Consider the following 21,489-nt stretch of genomic DNA (forward strand, 5'->3'; position numbering starts at 1 on the left):
GGAAACAGGAAGTGTTGAGCCACATGCGAAATGTCAACCACGACCTGCAACAAATGATGATGCCCAAGTAGGTGTTTTAGCTGCTGTTGCAGCTAATCCACACATCAGTAGCAGACAAACTGTGCGAGAATCGCGAATCTCAAAAATGTCTGTACTGAGAATGCTACATCAACATCGATTGCACCCGTACCATATTTCTATGTACCAGGAATTGCATGGAGACGACTTTGAACGTCTTGTACAGTTCTGCCAATGGGCACAACAGAAATTACGGGACGATGACAGATTTTCTGCACGCGTTCTATTTAGCGACGAAGCGTCGTTCACCAACAGCGGTAATGTAAACCGGCATAATATGCACTATTGGGCAAAGGAAAATCCACGATAGCTGCGACAAGTGGAACATCAGCGACCTTGGCAAGTTAATGTATGGTGCGACATTATGGGAGGAAGGCTAATTGGCCCCCATTTTATCAATGGCAATCTAAATAGTACAATGTATGCCGATTTCCTATGTAATGTTCTACCGATGTTTCTACAAGATGTTTCACTGCACGACAGAATGGCGATGTACTTCCAACACGATGGATGTCCGTCACATAGCTCGCTTGCGGGTGAAGCGGTATTGAATAGCGTATTTCATGACAGGTGGATTGGTCATCGAAGCACCATACCATGGCCCACATGTTCACCGGATCTGACGTCTCCGGATTTCTTTCTGTGGGGAAAGTTGAAGGATATTTGCTACCGTGATCCACCGACAATGCCTGACAACATGCATCAATGCATGTGCGAACATTATGGAAGGTGAACTACTCGCTGTTGAGAGGAATGTCGTTACACGTATTGCCAAATGCATTGAGGTTGATGGGCATCTTTTTGGTCATTTATTACATTAATGTGATATTTGCAGGTAATCACGCTGTAACAGCATGTGTTCTCAGAAATGATAAGTTCACAAAGGTACATATATCACATTGGAACAACTGAAATAAAATGTTCAAATGTACCTACGTTCTGTATTTTAACTTAAAAAAAACCTACCTGTTACCAACTGTTCGTCTAAAATTGTGAGCCATATGTTTGTGACTATTACAGCGCCATCTAACACTAAGCGAAAAAAGTGGTCCAACTAAAACATTCATATTTCTTTATGTACTACAGGAATATGTAATAAAAAAAATGGGGTTCCTAAAAAAAAAACCGCAGTTGATATCCGTTTGACACATAGCAGCACCATCTAGTGGGCCAACCATAGCAACATCCATTTTCCCCCTTCAAGCTAGACGAGTTTCGTTATTTGTAGTTTTTTCGTTTGATGTTTATTTCGTGAGATATTTGGAACAGTCATGATCAATGGACCACCCTGTGTGTGTGTGTGTGTGTGTGTGTGTGTATTTTACACATGTGTTAACGAAGCATCCATAACACTCAAATAGAATAAAAAACTGCATATTAAAATAAAATACTGTTATGTTTTTACTGCCAGAGTGTTAAAATGGTCCCTTTTTAAAGGTAACAATTACTTCTTGTACTGAAGAAGAGTTTAGTAGTGGACAGGCATATAAACAAGAAGGTGAATGCTATGGCTGGGCTTCTGAATTAGTGATCTCCCCCAAATGGCAACACACACTTGTTAAAACTGTTTATTCAATAGCAAAGAGTATAACAAAAAAATACATTCTTAAAATTCCAATACTCTGTAATGTCGTGTGTTTCTTGTTTTTGAGGTGTTTCATTCATTCATTTTGTAGACAATAAACAATTCTTGTGTCAATTCTTGCACATACTGTACCTTCGAATTAAATTTTCTTTTACTGTTATCAGTTTAAACACTCTGTTACTGATAATGGTTTTAATTACATTGAGATGCTAAACTCAAAGTAGTTTAGGAAACAACGGCTTTGTCAATTTTCTTTAGTTTATATAATGTGCAATAGAAATGTCAAGCTGCATTTAAAAAACAAACAACTACAGACACTCATGTAACAGATAATCCAAATAATGTTAGTAAATTTATAATTTTAGTTTGATAAAATAATACTTCATAACAATGTATATTACACAGTCTATTTTCACTGCAAGACTGAAGAAACAGCAATAAGCACAAACAAATGTTACTTAATGAAAATAAAAATATACAAACACATACTCTTCCAATTTTCCGATGGTCCCTCTTGGCAGCCTCCTCCTGGAGCTTCTCCCATTCTTTAAGTTGCTTCGAATCAGGGAAAGAGATTCCGTAGACTCGTTGCAGTGACTCAGCCTCGCAGTTACCTTCCCAATACGTTGCAGAGTTCTGCAATGCCAATGATAAATAGATTAATGAATGTAAAATTTCTGAAGTCAAGTCATATATATATCACACATTGTTAGTGTAGACTAAATAACTAAAATCTATGTATTATCTATTGGTTCCTGTTGCAGGTTCTTTGGCCAAAGTTTGTTTGATGATTTTCCTTATGTTTTGATAGCACTGTCAGAGGCGAACCCTTCTCTGCTGGTGGTGGACTAGAATTGAGCTCACGGCCAGAGATTATAAGTACCTGTCATCCCAATGTCTGAACACTTTTCCATTGTCATTCCCTAGCCACTGAAATCCGTAAACATGGAAACAGTTTCAGCAAGCAAGAAGAAATTCTCCAGGTAAACAGATCATGGATTCCCATGCTGCAGTGAACATATCTTGCTGATAGCAAGGGGAGAACCACAGCAGTAATGAACAGGCAAAAGCCGCGACAATCTCTGGCTGCGAACTTTTCTCCAGTCCACCACCAGCAATAGAGGGTGAACCTTTGACAATGCCAAGCCCCTCATGCTGGTGAAATGTCAGAAAAATCATTAAATAAACATCAGCTGAAGAACTTAAGACAGAAGCCAATAGGCTTCAACCATTTTATAACTAAAACCTATTACTAAATGATACCTTCTCTCACTGCAAAATATGATCCTTGTAATACTTTACACAAAAACTAAAAATCTAAACATGACACGCAGAGATTTCAACTACAAATGTACAGCCTCAGCTGCAAAACCAAGAAGTCATACTTAGGCTACATGTGTAGTCAAAATCATGTATTAAAATTTCATAATTACAGAACACACACTCAGGGACTGAGGAAAATGGAAGCATTGGAAAATAGTATGAAAATTTTCACAGAGAAGTGTTAATTCATCAGAATGCATGCCAAAGCCTTCACACTTGCCACTAGTGCTATTTTTGGATTGCTACATTATTTCAGGCAGCAACTTACTGGAAAAGTATCTTACTATTGATTTTTGATGACTTACTGACTCTCCCATGGCAACAATTATTATACATTGGGACATGAATATTTCACATGAACAGTAACACAAGAAATAATGGAAAACAAGTGATTTTATTGACATAATGTGATATCCCTCTCCATGAGGCTAGCTGCTGCAGCACCCGTATCAAGATTATTTTGAAGGAAAACAGTACCAGTTGCAAACATTATTGTTTAGTGACGTGTTTCATCTTTTTCGTGCTACTTGTTTACATGTTCAACATCTTCAACTGAGTTAATCAATTTCACTACACTCTGTTTAAATGAACCCACATTCTGTCACCACCACACCTGTTGTTGTGTGTATAGACAATACGTGCCCTGTATAGCACGATCTTGATGTATGCTGATTTCACAGCACAACAGCAAACACAAACTATGACGCCCTAAAAACGCGAAACATCAGATTAAACAATAATTTTGAAGGAAAACAGTACCAGTTGCAAACATTATTGTTTAGTGACGTGTTTCATCTTTTTCGTGCTACTTGTTTACATGTTCAACATCTTCAACTGAGTTAATCAATTTCACTACACTCTGTTTAAATGAACCCACATTCTGTCACCACCACACCTGTTGTTGTGTGTATAGATAATACGTGCCCTGTATAGCACGATCTTGATGTATGCTGATTTCACAGCACAACAGCAAACACAAACTATGACGCCCTAAAAACGCGAAACATCAGATTAAACAATAATTTTTTCAACCAAGCCTGTTTTTCTTCAAAATAATATGAAATGGTTATTTTTAACAAAAAGTCACAAAATTTGACATTTTCCCAATTCCAGTGCAAAAATTCCATAAAATTTGGGGCGTCACTTTACTACTTGCATCTGATAGTTATTTAATGTTGAGATTCGTCCCTGACTTTTTCTTGTTGGACTCTGATGCCCCAGATGTGACATGCTATTTTTCCAATTATTCTGGCGTAAACATACAAGTATTTTATGGCAATAAATGAATAGTAATATGTAGTAATTTCAGCCTGCTTGACTATTTTTGAGTGTATACACTTTTTTTTTCATACCTCAGCCACGTAGTTCTGAACCTGCTACATATGTCAGCAAATACAAGACCACATGGTGTGAGGAGGACTATGCGAGAGGCATTCAACGAATTCGAAAGTAAAATTCTATGTACTGACTTGGCAGAAAATCGTAAGAAATTTTGGTCTTATTTCAAAGCGGTAGGTGGATCAAAACAAAATGTCCAGACACTCTGTGACCAAAACCGTACTGAAACAGAGGATGCAAGACTAAAGGCCGAAAAACTAAATGTCTTTTTCCAAAGCTGTTTCACAGAGGAAGACTGCACTGTAATTTCTTCTCTACATTGTCGCACAGATGACAAAATGGTAGATATTGAAACAGATGACAGAGAGATAGAAAAACAGTTAAAATCGCTCAAAAGAGGAAAGGCCGCTGGACCTGATGGGATACCAGTTCGATTTTACACAGAGTACGCGAAGGAACTTTCCCCCCTTCTTGCAGCGGTGTACAGTAGGTCTCTAGAAGAGTGTAGCATTCCAAAAGATTGGAAAAGGGCAGAGATCATCCCCATTTTGAAGACGGGACATCGAACAGATGTGCAGAGTTATAGACCTATATCTCTAACGTCGATCAGTTGTAGAATTTTGGAACACGTATTATGTTTGAGTATAATGATTTTTCTGGAGACCAGAAATCTACTCTGTAGGAATCAGCATGGGTTTTGAAAAAAACCCAGCTCGCACTATTCGTCCATGAGACTCAGAGGGCCATAGACAAGGGTTCCCAGGTAGATGCCGTGTTTCTTGACTTCCGCAAGGCGTTTGATACAGTTTCCCACAGTCATTTAATGAACAAAGTAAGAGCATATGGACTATCAGACCAATTGTGTGATTGGATTGAAGAGTTCCTAGATAACACAACGCAGCATGTCATTCTCAATGAAGAGAAGTCTTACGAACTAAGAGAGATTTTAGGTGTGCTGCAGGGGAGTGTCGTAGGACCGTTGCTATTCACAGACCTTGTGGATAACATCAGAAATTCACTGAGGCTTTTTGCGGATGATGCTGTAGTATATCGAGAGGTTGCAACAATGGACAATTGTACTGAAATGCAGGAGGAGCTGCAACGAATTGACGCGTGGTGCAGGGAATGGCAACTGAATCTCAACGTAGAAAGTGTAATGTGCTGCGAATACATAGAAGGAAAGATCCTTTATCATTTAGCTACAATATAGCAGGTCAGCAACTGGAAACAGTTAATTCCATAAATTATCTGGGAGTAGGCATTAGGAGTGATTTAAAATGGAATGACCATATAAAATTAATCGTCGGTAAAGCAGATGCCAGACTGAGATTCATTGGAAAAACCCTAAGGAAATGTAGACCAAAAACAAAGGAAGTAGGTTACAGTACACTTGTTCACCCACTGCTTGAATACTGCTCACTGGTGTGGGATCCGTAGTTCGCCCACTGCTTGAATACTGCTCACTGGTGTGGGATCCGTACCAGATAGGGAATATAGAAGAGATGGAGAAGATCCAACGAAGAGCAGCGCACTTCGTTACGGGATCATTTCGTAATCGTGAAAGCATTACGGAGATGATAGATAAACTCCAGTGGATGACTCTGCAAGACAGACGCTCAGTAGCTCGGTACGTGATTTTGTTGAAGTTTCGAGAACAAACCTTCACCGAGGAGTCAGGCAGTATATTGCTCCCTCCTACGTATATCTCGCAAGGAGACCATAAGGGTAAAATCAGAGACATTAGAGTCCACACAGAGGCATACCGACAATCTTTATTTCCATGAACTATACAAGACTGGAATAGAAGGGAGAACCGATAGAGGTACTCATGGTACCCTCCGCCACACACTGTCAGGTGGCTTGCGGAGTATAGATGTAGATGTAGATGTAGACTAGGGTGGTTGTGTTACTTCACCGCCAGTGATTAAAGGTCAATTAACACAGGACATAATGGAATGGAATGGAATGTAACATCAAAATATTCCACAATGCTCTTCAAATGGTAACATACACACAGACATTAAACTTAGAAGACAGACTATCAACTGAAGAAGGTGGAACTTCACCGAAGTTTCTTGGGAAGAAAGTTTTGATTCTGATATCTGGCAGGATTTGGAGTTAATCTATTCTCATCAAGATGATATTATTAGCACTGGATTTTATGCTTCTTTGACTTCTTAATACATGCTTTATTCATTGCTTTGTTTTCTGTGACATACCATAAAGGGCGTCATGTTTTTCCTTTGAGTACTGTCCAGCAAAAATAGTTTTCCATACTTACAGAAAGCAAGAATATGAATGTATAAAAGAAGTTTATATTTAGTTTTCTGATTCACCTGTGAAACAGTTCTGCTCTACTGATAAAGTTTCTTGGCATTATTCAGCAATTACAAACATGATGGAATATATAAAGTATGAAAAAAAGAGTATACAGGGTGGTCCATTGATCGTGACCGGGCCAAATATCTCACGAAATAAGCGTCAAATGAAAAAAAACTACAAAGAACGATACTTGTCTAGCTTGAAGGGGGGAACCAGATGGCGCTGCCATACGTCAAATGGATATCAACTGCAATCTTTTAAACAGAAACCCACATTTTTTATTACATATTCACGTAGTACATAAAGAAATATGAATGTTTTAGTTGGACCACTTTTTTCGCTTTGTGATAGATGGCGCTGTAATAGTCACAAACATATGACTCACAATTTTAGACGAACAGTTGGTAACAGGTAGGTTTTTTAAATTAAAATACAGAATGTAGGTAAGTTTGAACATTTTATTTCGGTTGTTCCAATGTGATACATATACCTTTGTGAACTTATTTCTGAGAACGCATGCTGTTACAGCTTGATTACCTGTAAATACCACATTAATGCAATAAATGCTCAAAATGAAATCCGTCAACCTCAATGCATTCCTCTCAACGGCAAGTAGTTCGCCTTCCGTAATGTTCGCACATGCATTGACAATGCGCTGACGCATATTGTCAGGTGTTATCGGTGGATCACGATAGCAAATATCCTTCAACTTTCCCCAGAGAAAGAAATCCGGGGACGTCAGATCCGGTGAACATGTGGGCCATGGTATGGTGCTTCGACGACCAATCCACTTGTCATGAAATATGCTATTCAATACCGCTTCAAGCGCACGCGAGCTATGTGCCAGACATCCATCACGTTGGAAGTACATCGCCATTCTGTCATGCAGTGAAACATCTTGTAGAAACATCGGTAGAGCATTACATAGGAAATCAGCATACAATGCACCATTTAGATTGCCATCGATAAAATGGTGGCCAATTATTCTTCCTCCCATAGTGCCACACCATACATTAACTTGCCAAGGTCGCTGATGTTCCACTTGTCGCAGCTGTCGTGGATTTGCCGTTGCCCAATAGTGCACATTATGCCGGTTTACGTTATCGCTGTTGGTTAATGGCGCTTCATCGCTAAATAGAACGCGTACAAAAAAAATCTGTCATCGTCCCACAATTTCTTGTGTGTCCAGTGCAGAACTGTAGACAATGTTCAAAGTTGTCTCCATGCAATTCCTGGTGCATAGAAATATGGTACGGGTGCAATCTACGTTGATGTAGCATTCTCAACATCGACATTTTTGAGATCCCTGATTCTCGCGCAATTTGTCTGCTACTGATGAGCGGATTAGCCACAACAGCAGCTAAAACACCTACTTGGGCATCATGATTTGTTGCAGGTCGTGGTTTATGTTTCACATGTGGCTGAACACTTCCTGTTTACTTAAATAACGTAACTATCTGGCAAACGGTCCAGACACTTTGATGATGTCGTCCAGAATACCGAGCAGCACACATAGCACACCCCCCGTTGGGCATTTTGATCACAATAGCCATACATCAACACAATATTAACCTATTCCTCAATTGGTAAACGGTCCATTTTAATACAGGTAATGTATCACGAAGCAAATACCATCCCTACTGGCGGAATGTTACGTGATACCACATAATTATGTGTTTGTGACTATTGAAGCGCCATCTATCACAAAGCAAAAAAAGTGGACCAACTAAAACATTGATATTTCTTTACATACTACACGAATAGGCAATAAAAAAATGGGGGTTCCTATTAAAAAAGAATGCAGTTGCTATCTGTTTGACCTATGGCAGTGCCATCTAGCGGGCCAACCATAGTGCCATCTGGTTTCCCCCTTCAAGCTAGATGAGTTTCGTTCTTTGTAGTTTTTTCATTTGATGCTTATTTTGTGAGATATTTGGCCCAGTCACCATTAATGGACCACCGTGTATATTGCCTAATAAATACTGTTTGTTGTGTGTGTAGGCATGTATGTACTAACACAAATATGTTGAACAATGGAAAATACAGGATGGAATTATGACAGTATTATAAAAAGGATTGACTGCTACCCACCATATAGAGGAGATAGTGAGTTTCAGACAGGCACAACAAAAAGACTGCTATACATTTGAGTTTTTGGCCAGAAGGCCTTCTTTTTTTAAAAAAACAGAGAGAGAGAGAGAGAGAGAGAGAGAGAGAGAGAGAGAACACACACTTTCATACAAGCACAATTCAGATATGCATTGGTCACAATCCAGCCTAAGTGACCAGAGATGGTGGTCGTGTGTGTGTGTGTGTGTGTGTGTGTGTGTGTGTGTGTGTGTGTGGTCATGTGGTCAAAAGCTCAAATGTACAACATTTTTGTTGTGCATGTCTGCAACTCAATGTCTCCTCTACATGGTGAACATCAATCTATCCTTTTCATAATACTGTAACAAATAAATGCTGATATTTTGAAATGGTTGTATGATACTTTTTCTCATTCTTTCAGTTTCTCAACAGTGTAGAATTTACCACATTATCTTTTATCAAGAATATCCATTAAGAATTTCGATTTTGATAATAATTAACACTACCAGCTCTGCTAGTTCCTTCATGGTGAGACTATTTGCAGACCATTTTGTAAGAATGTTAGTCCCTTACACATTCTCTTTCACCCACTCAATACTGAACTAAGTGACATGACATCACATTGGCATTCCATCTACTGGGAATACATCAAGTGCAAAAACACAAATAAATATATCAACCCTTCGAAATGAATTATTGAAGATCACTTAGGCCATGATAGCTGCAGGAAAATAAGCTAAATCTAGTCGTAAATGATTATTTTTTGAAAGCACTTTCAAAGTTGAACACCACAATAATGGACTTAAGAGATAGTTTCCTGGACAGAAGAAAGAGAAAACATTTGTATTTGCAGTTTTTGAAACAGGAGAGGAGAAATTGACTGGTGCTTCATCTTCAGGTAATTGATATGCTGAAACACTCGGCTTCCCATAGCCACTTATGTCGCAGAATATTTTGAAGAAGGACGAATACAAGAAAATATTTGTGTAGACACAAATTTTTGCACAGTGGTAGAAGAGAGTACTATGAAAAATGTACTAAAAATCATGAGGGGTGAGATGTGAGTGTATGGGTGGTGGTGATGAGGGGTTAGAGACAGCTTTTTAAAATTTTTTCTGGAATAAATAAAAAACTGTGGCTTCTAGTAAAAATTTTTCCCCGTATGTGAATAGACTTCATCAAATAACCTAAAAAAAAAAAAAAAAAAAAAAAAAGTGCTATTCATTTTTTCTCTAGGACTAATAATTTCTGCATTGCAGGAGATTGCAAAATTATTAAAAATAGTATTTTAATGGTATAAAATTAAGGTTTACTGTTAAATGAAGGCATTTAAGAACGAATATTAAATATGCATACCAAAGCTAAGTCTAATATGAGGGGCAATCAAATGAAAACCAAACGCCCACCACTGAATGATTCCAAACATTTTTCACAAACTGAAGAAAGGCATGCATGGATGTTGGTGTCAGTTGGATGAGCAAGTGCAAGAGTGGGTGCGGTTGTGGATCTGTCACCAGGCGACCGCATTCCACAAAACAGGAATTGGTCAGGTCATCTCATCTCCCAGTGGAGTAAATGTCTTAATGTGTGTGATGATTACTTCTGTATGGAATCATCCCATGCTCCTGTTGTAGTGGGTCTCAGTTTTCATTTGACTGTCCCTTATATTAAGATGTAAATTGTGTTCTGGATACATGAAGGACTTGCATAACTCACTTAAAAACTACAGACCAGGATGATTACATGAAACTGGAAAAAAAAATCTCTGAAAATTCTATGAGTGAGAAGTAAGATGATGTCAAGAAGCTCCTGATAAGCTCCTAACTCATTACAATAATGAGTTTTCCATCCTCTCAGCAGAGCTACATCCCAGCCATAGGTAATAGCTCAACCATGGTTTTAAACATTGATAATTTAAGCGGAATACTATTAATATAATTAGCACACTATGAAATATGAAGAATTTTAAAATTTCTGATCTATAAAACTCAACAACATTAAATTTCAATGCTAGGTTAACAACTCAGGATTCCCTGAGATTTTATGAAAGACCTAAAATTCCCTGTGGTTCCTCCAATTTTCCCGGGTAAAATATAAGTCCCTGATAATTCCAGATTTTCCAGAAGAAGCGTCACTCTGAAAATATAAACTGAAAATAACTACAATATACAAGCATGAGCTATGTGAATATATGGCCTGTCTGTGAATTGAAAAGCAAGCTGTGCTTATGGTGGGGGAGGCAGTCTCTCCCAGAAAAACACTACAACTGCCACACGGAACAACTAACAGTGCACAATAGGGCGCAGAGATTTAAGCAGATTCTGTCCATAAGCACTCCTTGCGTTAGTATTATTAGTAACTCACATCTGTATTTCATGTATTGTTAATTCACTCTGTGGAAAATAAGAACCACCAGAGCAAGTCTGTGCATTGCATTTATAAGATGAGCTGCAGAAGGGTCAGTATATCAACGTTAAACACCCTGTAGTTGTGTCTCGTGATGTAGTGGGACAGAAAGAGGGGGTGGGTGGTATTCACCTGCTCTCTCTGCTGATGGTTTGTGACAATATGGAGGAAGGAAAGCAACATTATATTCCTCAGAAATTGTCTCTTTGGGACATACATGTCATCAATGAATAATAAGTACAATTTGCCTTCCTGCTACATCTAAAGGCCTTAAACATCTCTTAAAGGTTTCTCAAGTTATTTTGGCACTGCTGCTGTACTCCGTCATCATTTACACACAAAAGTGTCCTCATACTTTCTTTACCTTTTTTCCTTTCTTTTGTTTTTTTCTTTTTTTTTTCTTTCTCCCCCCCCCCCCCCCTTTTAGCTTTTTTCTGTTAATGCAGAAAATTATATTACTGACTCAATTTCTCGAGTTACACTTTTGAAATAGATAACAACATTTTTTTAAAACTATCCAACCAGCCGTTCAATGCAGTAATATTTTTAACAATAATTTTCAGGTCAATTGCACATGCATTCTCTTGCAGTATGTTTCTGCTTGTAGGAATGGTGCCACTGCTCATTCCTTGAAAATACTTTAGAATATTTTCCACATAGTTTAAACTAGACATATGAATGTTGTTGTTTTTCGATACACAGCAATCATTAGCTTTAGCATTTAAGAATGCTTCCTAATTTTTGATTATACCTCACATGTCGACGGTACTAAATCGTATTTCTTAATCATGTTGAAGAGTTTAATGTTACGATTGTCCCCAGTATCACAGATGATCATCAGCTTTTGCTAATCTGTAAGCTTTTTACATTTGCAGGCCATAAATCCACAAAAGTAAAATTGATAACTTCAACAAACAAACATTTTTCAAGTTTCATAGACTTGTGACAGTGACATCAGATCACGTAACCTGAGTCATGTATTAGGGATGGAAACTGATTTCAGATTTGTTCAATACACTTTTGGTATCACTAAAAGTGAGGTCGACTGATTATGATCTATCACATGACACAAAGTACGACATGTGTGAAATTTAAACAAACTGAAATCTCATTTGGACTTGTTAGGAATTGTGTATCTGGATTTTAATTTGCAGAATGTTTCATATTTATTTGTTAAAACTGGAATTTTTCTAAAAGTGAGGTTTATTAAAAGTGGAGAGGAATAACACTGTTCTTGTGCGAGATTCACTAGGACCGATACAAATATTCTTTAAAAAGGTGACTTCCTTAAAAGTAGGTTCATTAATTCAGGGTTTTACTGTATATATAAGAAATCTTATAAAGACTGAGAGACAATATTATCTTCACAAGCCTGTATCTGCAGTCTAATTATGTAACAAAATATACTGAAAGTCACCAATTTATAAGCACAACTTATTACCCCAACAGATCGTCACATACATTAACTTCCACCCATTCCCTAAGAGAGAGAAAGTTACCTTCCTGGCTATTCAGTTGAGACAATCATCTGAGCCCTAGCAATCAACCTCTACAAAATGCTCTAACTTTTGTCATAACACCTTTCAAGCTTAGTCATCAATCTCCCACCAAATATCTTGCCTTGAGGCTGGTAGGTTAGACTGTCTAGAAACTAATACATGAATTAATTGTCAATGTATGATCTCTGTAATATATACCCTGAAATTAAGGCATCGCTAATCATAAGATTTGCCACACCACTAATGTTGTGTTCTCTTCACTGCTAAATCTTTGGTACCCTATATCTAGTATTCAGCTCTTCTGCCTCAGGTAACCTACTGTTGCAGTGCAGCTGCTTTTCCAACTCCTGTGTTATTGGCTGGTAGTTCTGGCTGCAGAGTAGCATGTTTGGGAAACTGCGATGCGGATTCAGCAGCACTGCAATGAGCACGGAGTTGAGAATGCTTACTCAACAGGAATTTTCCTCATTACTTCTGTACAGTGCTTTGATGTCAGTGGTCCAGGAGCTGTCCCTGGCGGGAGGATGGGACAGTCATGGTGAGCAGTGATGTTGTATACGCATGTTGTCTTGGCAGCATGGTGCAAAAGACCACGCCAGGTAGGTGAGTACCACCAGTGCCCTGTGACAAATGTCCTGCATCAAACACTGGATCCCTAGAGACTGGGTGGAGTGTCAGGTGATGGCACCTACTGGGCAGCCTCATTTCAGCAGATTCAGTTCAGAGCCTAGAAACATCTGGGGATAACTGATGGCTCATAGGTGAGTGGCTTCGTTCATTTGTTGATACTGTTTGATGGTGCTGCACCCTTTAACAACCAAGTCTACTTTTGGTTAAACAGTTTTGCAGGGTGCTGTGCCAGCAGTATTCCAGTACCATTTACAGAATTACATGGGTGGCTGTCCCGCATATCCCTCGGGCGGCGCTCCTGGTATCTTTTATGGATTCTCAATACTTTTTGAGGAATGCAATTTCTGAATTTTGTTGTTCACTTTGGATTATTTTATACTTTTGCTATCATCTGTTATGAATGGTTTATTTCATAACAGTGCTGAGAGTACAAAAGTTATTGTGATATAGTGTTTTCATAGGATGGATTGATATAATGTGGATTTGACTTGTACACAAATGTTTCCAGTGCTAGAGGTGTCCAAAATAAAAGGGGCCATGTCTTATAAACAACATACATTCATTCGTTTATTGTAAATATAGAATAGTCAATTATTATCATGGCTTCTCTTACAACCTGGTGTGAGAGAAGGAAGGACATGGTTCACTTTCGCAACTGCCATATGGACCACATTTGGGAGCTGATCATACCTCTTTCGTCTGACACTCTTTCTGTTGCATTTCCCTGATAGGCTTGCACCACTAGATGAATTTCTCTATTGCTGTGACAATGATTACCAGAAGAGCTTGGTACTTGTCCTCTGCAACTCCTTTAATCAAATGTGAGATTTTGTTGGCCTCTCTCACATTCGGATTCACAATGTTGTAAAGGACCAAAACATTCAGTATGTACGACTATGTCGTTTCACTATGATGTTGGGCCCAGTTCTTCAGCTGTTTTTCTGCTAAGCATACTTGCTACTGATTGTTGCTAAATGTTTTCTTCAGTTTGGCCTCGAATCCATTCCAGCAACTGAGCTTCTCTCTGTTGCTCTTGAACCACTGTTGGGCTGTGCCATCCAAGTAGAAGTACACATTTCTCATGTCAACCCCCCCCCCCCCCTCCCCAGTTGTATTTGGTGACTCGACCAAATCCAGCCATTTCGTCGAGTCCTGACCAGCATCTCCAGGGAACACTGATGTACAGCTGACTTACTGCTGGCTTGGAATCCACTGAGCCCTGAATATATGAACTGTGGAAATGATGTACTAATTGTAATCTAGATCCTGTCCATGTAAGAGAGAGCTTTTACTTTGCCTAATAAGAACCAGAGTGACGTAGATGTTTTGAAGTACACAGTATCTCCACTAAACAATGTCACATTGTAACCCCACACTAGTCCAAATTCGAAAGAATTGTCATCAATGAAATAAAATACTTAGTACTAAAAGCATATTTATTATGAACGTCAGTGTACAACCAGAACAGAACTGACATCCTGGATGGAGAGTGCAGCTATTTATAAAAACATTGAATTTTCCAGAATACACAAACATAATGTACTTCAAGGACCTTCCAGAAATGACAAATACTAAGTAACAAATAATTGCTGGTGGATTTGAACTGGTGACCTACAGCATGCCAGCCAGTGATATTACTCGTTAGATTCACACTTTATACACCATAGCTCATGGCAATGTTCTTAAATGACATCACATTTGCCACTGACGATACTATTTATCATAATGTCCACAGTTGAAATATCTGTTTTTAACTCAGTTCCGTGTGATTAAGGTGCTGAAAACCAAGCAGTTTTCAACATTAGTAAAGCAGCAGAAATTGTAATAAATAGTAGAATAGATTAAATTCAACAAGATTGTAATTTCAAAACAAAGGCATCCATGTACTATCATATTCATTAAATCCTTGGCACATTCTGTAAAAAACTAGTCTCCCAAGAATTCAGTGCATTTGATAACTTCTGCATGTCATCAAAACAGAAGAAAAGTGACATGCGAGCGTAGTAGGAGGAGAGGTGGGAGGCTGGGGGCACTGAAGGTCACTTTTTCATGTTTTTTCTTTAGCAACTCAAAAACCACTACACCTAGTGAAAACGTTTCCCATTTCAAAATTTCAAGGGGTGATAAAATAGCAGATTATTAAAAGCACTGTTTTAATGGTGTGAAATTAATGTTTATTGTTAAATGAAATGGTTTAAGAACAAGTATTAAATGTGTCTACCCCATGTAAGTGCAGTAAACTGTATTAATGGATACATTGTATTTTAGGGGTGTGAGGGACTGGAGGAGGGGGACGAAAGTAGATGTGAGAGGGAACAGTGGGCATTATACCCTCTGTTAAACCTTAACCTACCATTAGGCGTCAGAGGACCATCCATGATGTTTAATATATTCTCTATTAGTAACTACACATTTTATTTTAATTTTATGACTTTTTCTAATTTGTCAGGTTAGTCATAATTTGGGAAAAAAATTATAAAAATTTACCTATGCTTGGTGCACATTTCCTCCCATACGGGCCTCGCAGGCCTGTGTGGTTAGAAACAATTTTTCAACATCCTGATGTCTGTTTGCGCAGTATCTGTTATGTCATTTGCCACTGTTGACTCATGCTGTTAACCTTTCAGAGTACAACAGTCCTCCTTGTGATATGCACATGTGTATTTTCATGTGTTACTTCACAGCAGTTGTCTGGTCTACAAACTGAAAATGTTATGGAGAAGAGGACTATCAGATGAGGAGATAAGGAAACTGTGGGAGCAGTCTTCTGATTCTGAAAACTTGCCTAGTGAATGTGAATCTTCCAATGATGATGACAATAATGAGGTAGATGTCGCTGAAAAATCAGAACTGCATCAATACAACGATCATGGAGAATCCCTTTATGAAGATGGATAAGAACAATTTAGTGCAATTTCTGCTGAGTGTGAATTACTGTTCTCTTATAACAGGATTGAACTATTGGCGACAGCTCCTTAAGCTGGAATTTCTGGTAGGCGGAGCAAAAAGGATGTATTGAAAGTAAACCAGGGACCTACATAATTATTCGATTAGGAGCTTTGATAATGAAGAATATTGTTTTATGTTGTTCTTTCATGTAGCCCTCACTGACAAAGTGTGTATGTGGACCACCAAGGAAGGTGGAATTCTTTACGAGGACGGGGTGGATACAGATATGTAGGAAATGAAAAAGTTTCTTGCTATTCTGGCCCTGACTGGAGTTGACAAGTCAAGAAATGAAGACATCTGTCAGCTCTGGAGTGTCGAGAATGGCTGACCACGGTTCAATGTCATTATGTCTCTCAACACTTCCTTGCTACCCTGAGGGTGTTGCGCTTTGACAATGCAGAAGCCAGACATGAACATAGGCATCAAGTGACGAATTGGAACCAATCAGACAAGTTTTTGAGATGTGGGAAATTATCCTTAGGAATGCCTACATTCCAAGATAGTGCATGACTGTGGATGAACAGTTGGTCACATTTCGAGGTTGCTACCCTCGTTCACAATACATCCCATTAAAATCTGGGAGATACAGAATAAATTCCTGGGCAATTTGTGACCGTGCAGAAAGCCACCGCTTGAGGATGAAAGCATGTTTGGGGAAGGAGGAAGAAACCAGAGCCGTGCAATTAGGAAAGAATGTTGTGAAAACCTTGGTGATTGAAATGGAAAAGTCTGGACGTAATATCACCTGTGATAATTTTTTTTACATCTCTTGATTTAGCTCATTATTTGTTATCAAACGATCAGACACTAGTCGGTAAAAACAAAGGTGAAATGCCTGCCGATTTTATTACACATAAAGGATGTGAAGTATATTTTACATTATTTGGTGTTCACCCAGATGTAACAATAGCTTCTTATGTACCTGAGACAACTAAAGTTGTTACCGTCTTTAGATCTTTTCATGACCTACCAACAGCGTCACCATGATCCATGTAAGTAGAGAGAGAGATGGGGGGGGGGGGGGGGGGGGCCACCAGCGACACCAGCAGCTAAGAAAAGATGATGACGTGCATATTGTGTAGAGAAGAAAGATCAAAAAAGTCAAATACATGTTATAAGTGCACAAAACTTGTGTGCTCGGGACATTCTGTTGTTGTCTGTACACTTTGCACAAATTTGCAATAAGAATAAAAGCTACTAAAAGTATAAAAATAGTGTTTTTTTAAAATGTAAACTTAAATAAATAAAATCATTTTGTTGTTATTGTTGTTGTGGTCTTCAGTCCTGAGACTGGTTTGATGCAGCTCTCCATGCTACTCTATCCTGTGCAGGCTGCTTCATCTCCCAGTACGTACTGCAGCCTACATCCTTCTGAATCTGCTTAGTGTATTCATCTCTTGGTCTCCCTCTACGATTTTTACCCTCCACACTGCCCTCCAATACGAAATTGGTGATCCCTTGATGCCTCAGAATATGCCCTACCAACCAATCCCTTCTTCTAGTCAAGTTGTGCCACAAATTTCTCTCCTCTCCAGTTCTATTCAATACCTCCTCATTAGTTATGTGATCTACCCATCCAATCTTCAGCATTCTTCTGTAGCACCACATTTTGAAAGATTCTATTCTCTTCTTGTGTAGACTATTTATCGTCCATGTTTCACTTTCATACATGGCTACACTCCATACAAATACTTTCAGAAACGACTTCCTGACACTTAAATCTATACTCAAATTTCTCTTCTTCAGAAACACTCTCCTTGCCATTGTCAGTCTACATTTTATATCCTCTCTACTTTGACCATTATCAGTTAGTTTGCTCCCCAAATAGCAAAACTCATTCACTACTTTAAGCATCTCATTTCCTAATCTAATACCCTCAGCGAATTCGACTACATTCCATTATCCTCATTTTGCTTTTGTTGATGTTCATCTTATATCCTCCTTTCAAGACACTGTCCATTCCGTTCAGCTGCTCTTCCAGGTCCTTTGCTGTCTCTGACAGAATTGCAATGTCATTGGCGAACCTCAAAGTTTTTATTTCTTCTCCATAGATTTTAATTCCTACTCCGAATTTTTCTTTTGTTTCCTTTACTGCTTACTCAATATACAGATTGAATAACATTGGGGATAGGTTGCAACCCTGTCTCACTCCCTTCCCAACCGCTGCTTCCCTTTCGTGCCCCTGGACTGTTAAAACTGCCATCTGGTTTCTGTAAAAATTGTAAGTAGCCTTTCGCTCCCTGTATTTTACCCCTGCCACCTTCAGAATTTGAAAGAGAGTATTCCAGTCAACATTGTCAAAAGCTTTCTTTAAGTCTACAAATGCTAGAAATGTAGGTTTGCCTTTTCTTAATTTAGCTTCTAAGATAAGCCATAGGGTCATTATTGCCTCACGTGTTCCGACATTTCTACGGAATCCAAAAATTATTTTAAGGTATTTGTATCTCAAAAGTTGTTCACATCATAAGTAGTCAAAATAGTGTCAATCTATGTCAATTTAAACAACTGGTAGGCAATGCTATACATATTTTCTTGTAAGCAGAGGATTACAACCAAATAAAAAGTAGCTGTCGTACAGAACTCTATTTCATTCCTTGAGAGGAAGGAAGTGATAAGACTCGGCGTTCTACAGGCTATGCATATGTTTGCTGCTGCCTGGAATAGTGGAACACAGCAGATTGCGTTAAACTGTTACACAAAGGCTGGCTGTGATACATCAGTTGCTGCTGAAGACAAAAGCATTCCAGAAGAAGGATGGAGCTATTGTGATGAGTTCCATATCTGCGACTGATGCACGTGGAATGTGTGAAACTATTGTGAAGGAGCACTGGCAGTGGTAGTGTGGCTGTAGTGGTGCAAAGGAAGCCGTTTCACTAAGTTTTGCTGCTGGTATGCAAGGCATTGTTACTGTTAGGTATTTCTTTTAATGTAGATGAATTACTTCTAACTTAAATTAACCAGCTATAGCAACAACCTCTTTCATGACAATACGCTGGGAGGACAAAACAAATAAGTCTCTTTTCATATTTTCTAAATCAAAAGGATGCATATCACCTAAACAGGCTTGAATTTTGATTCTGGATCAATCTTTCCACATAGTTTGGGAAAATCCCCATTTGAGGAAAACCCCTGCTTAAGGAAAAATATTCAGGTCCCTCCCTAGAGATTCATTAAAAAAGGCATTTTACTGTATTTCTAAGAGCTGACAAATATAATCAGATGCTTGTCACATACAAATATCACTGTAGTTGAACCAGTCTGCTGGAAAAATCTTAGTGACTCCTCTCCTGACTGCCTTCAAAAGTACTGACCACCACTGGTGGTGGTGTATATACACACTGCTTACAGTCCATTTACACATTCCTCAAAGTGCAAAACAAAGAGTTTGCTAAAGCAAAAGGGAAAAGTCGCATGTGGTTAGATGGGCCACAAAGTGCATGTCAGTCGACTCTATGGTATGGTCATGGCGTCCAGTGCTAAAAGCAAAACAGCAATTGTTTTCTCTGCTACATTATATACTGTGGCAGTGAGTAACATGAAAAGAAGAAAAAAGTCATTATGGATGAAAAAATGGATGAGAAGATGAGAGGAGAGAGGAAGCTTGACAGTTCTTTGGAAAGAACTACTTCTGAAGGACAATTACTCTTTTTGAAACTCACTGATGCTGCGTGAGGTTAATTACCGATTCCCACTAGACCTAGTGCAACAGAAATTAATGTGGCAGGACTTTTCGATGAGAAAAGTGATTACTTATCTTGAGAAGTTATCGGCTACTGTAAGATTCAATGCCGCTGGTGAATTGAAACCTGTCAAAAGAACTTTACTGTTGGTATGTAAACATCCTCACTGTCAGCACCCCTTCTTCTTGAGGTCTCAATGACACTTTTTTTGGCAGTACTGTGAACAGAGAGTTTTTATTTTCTTTCACTCTTTTCTGCAGCCTACATTCTTTTAACATACAGCACATTTGATTTAATACTGTATTATATTTGTTGCTGTTGTGATAATCTTTATTTCTGATGTCAACAAACTATTGTGTTCTTTGCACTGAGTTGCCCCATTCTTCTTGATATCACATTGTCAGTGCAATGCTGCAGATGTCTTCCCCACCTGAAAGCATAACCATGAGCGAACGGTTCAGGCTTCTATTGGCAGCATTCATGTATAACTGGATGCGCTTTCATGTGCGGATATAGATTTGCCTTTGGCTCAGAGGAAACCACAGCTGCAGTGTCGGGATAACGAGTTTAGGCATTCTGAGCAGCTCAGTGCACTCATGTTGTTCATTAAAAGGGAATGTGTAAATGGGCACACAAGGGCAGTGATGAAGACTTCTGATCTATTCATCATTTATTTTCAGCCTATATATATATTGGCACTATCTTTAGTTTTACATTAGTTCAGCAAGGCTCGGGAACAATGTCTTGTCTGAGATCGTGGCCAAGTGTACAAAGGAAATGTTATTTCAGTATGATTTTACAAACTGGTGACAAACCCAACAACATCAGGAAAGCAGCATAAATCACTTAATAAAGGCAAAGCCTTCAGTCTATATTGTATATCAGTCCGGTTCCTTACAAAGTATGCTGATACAATAGCTCCATATTTAGCAATCATATACAACCACTTGCTTGTCGAAAGATCAGTGCCTTAAGACTGGAAAGTTGCACAAGTAACACCAATACTCAAGAAAGGAAATGGGACTGATCATTTTCAAGTTTAGGACAGTAATCTGCTGAATTACAAACTCATATCTCTAATGTCGATTTGCAGTAAGATTTTGGAATATATACTGTGTTTGAAGATTATGAATTATCTCGAAGAAAATGATATATAAACAAACAGCCAATATGGATTCAGAAAAATCATTCTTGTGAAACACAACTAACTCTTTATTCTCACAAAGTAATGAGTGCTGCAGACAGGAGATGTCAAATTGATTCCATATTTTTTGATTTCCAGGAGGATTTTGATACTGTTCCTCACAAGAGACTTCCAATCAAATTGTTTGCTTATGGAGTATTGCTTCATTTGGGCAACTGGATTCATGACTTCCTGTTAGAGAGGTCACAGTTCATATTATATGAAGGAAAGTCACTGAGTAAAATAGAAGTAATATCCGGCATTCTCCAAGGAAGTGTTATAGGCACTCTGCTGTTCCTGATCTCCATAAGCGATTTAAGAGACAACTTAAGTAGCCTTCTTAAGACTGTTTGTGGATAATGCTGCCATTTACTGTCTATAAATCTCAGATGATCAAAACAAATTGCA

At 38.5% G+C, this 21,489-nt stretch overlaps 1 protein-coding gene across 5 annotated transcripts in view; it reads right to left on the minus strand.

The window, feature by feature from the left end:
• Positions 1-21,489, minus strand: part of LOC124794732 (threonine--tRNA ligase 1, cytoplasmic) — a 170,179-nt gene that overhangs the window by 38,148 nt on the left and 110,542 nt on the right. For all 5 annotated transcript variants that reach the window (XM_047258331.1, XM_047258329.1, XM_047258327.1 and 2 more), the window contains one exon: positions 2,153-2,299. In XM_047258331.1, coding sequence (XP_047114287.1) covers positions 2,153-2,299 — 147 coding nt within the window. The remainder of the gene's footprint in view (positions 1-2,152; positions 2,300-21,489) is intronic.

Source organism: Schistocerca piceifrons, chromosome 4 (assembly GCF_021461385.2).
Source record: "Schistocerca piceifrons isolate TAMUIC-IGC-003096 chromosome 4, iqSchPice1.1, whole genome shotgun sequence".
Lineage (NCBI taxonomy): Eukaryota > Metazoa > Arthropoda > Insecta > Orthoptera > Acrididae > Schistocerca > Schistocerca piceifrons.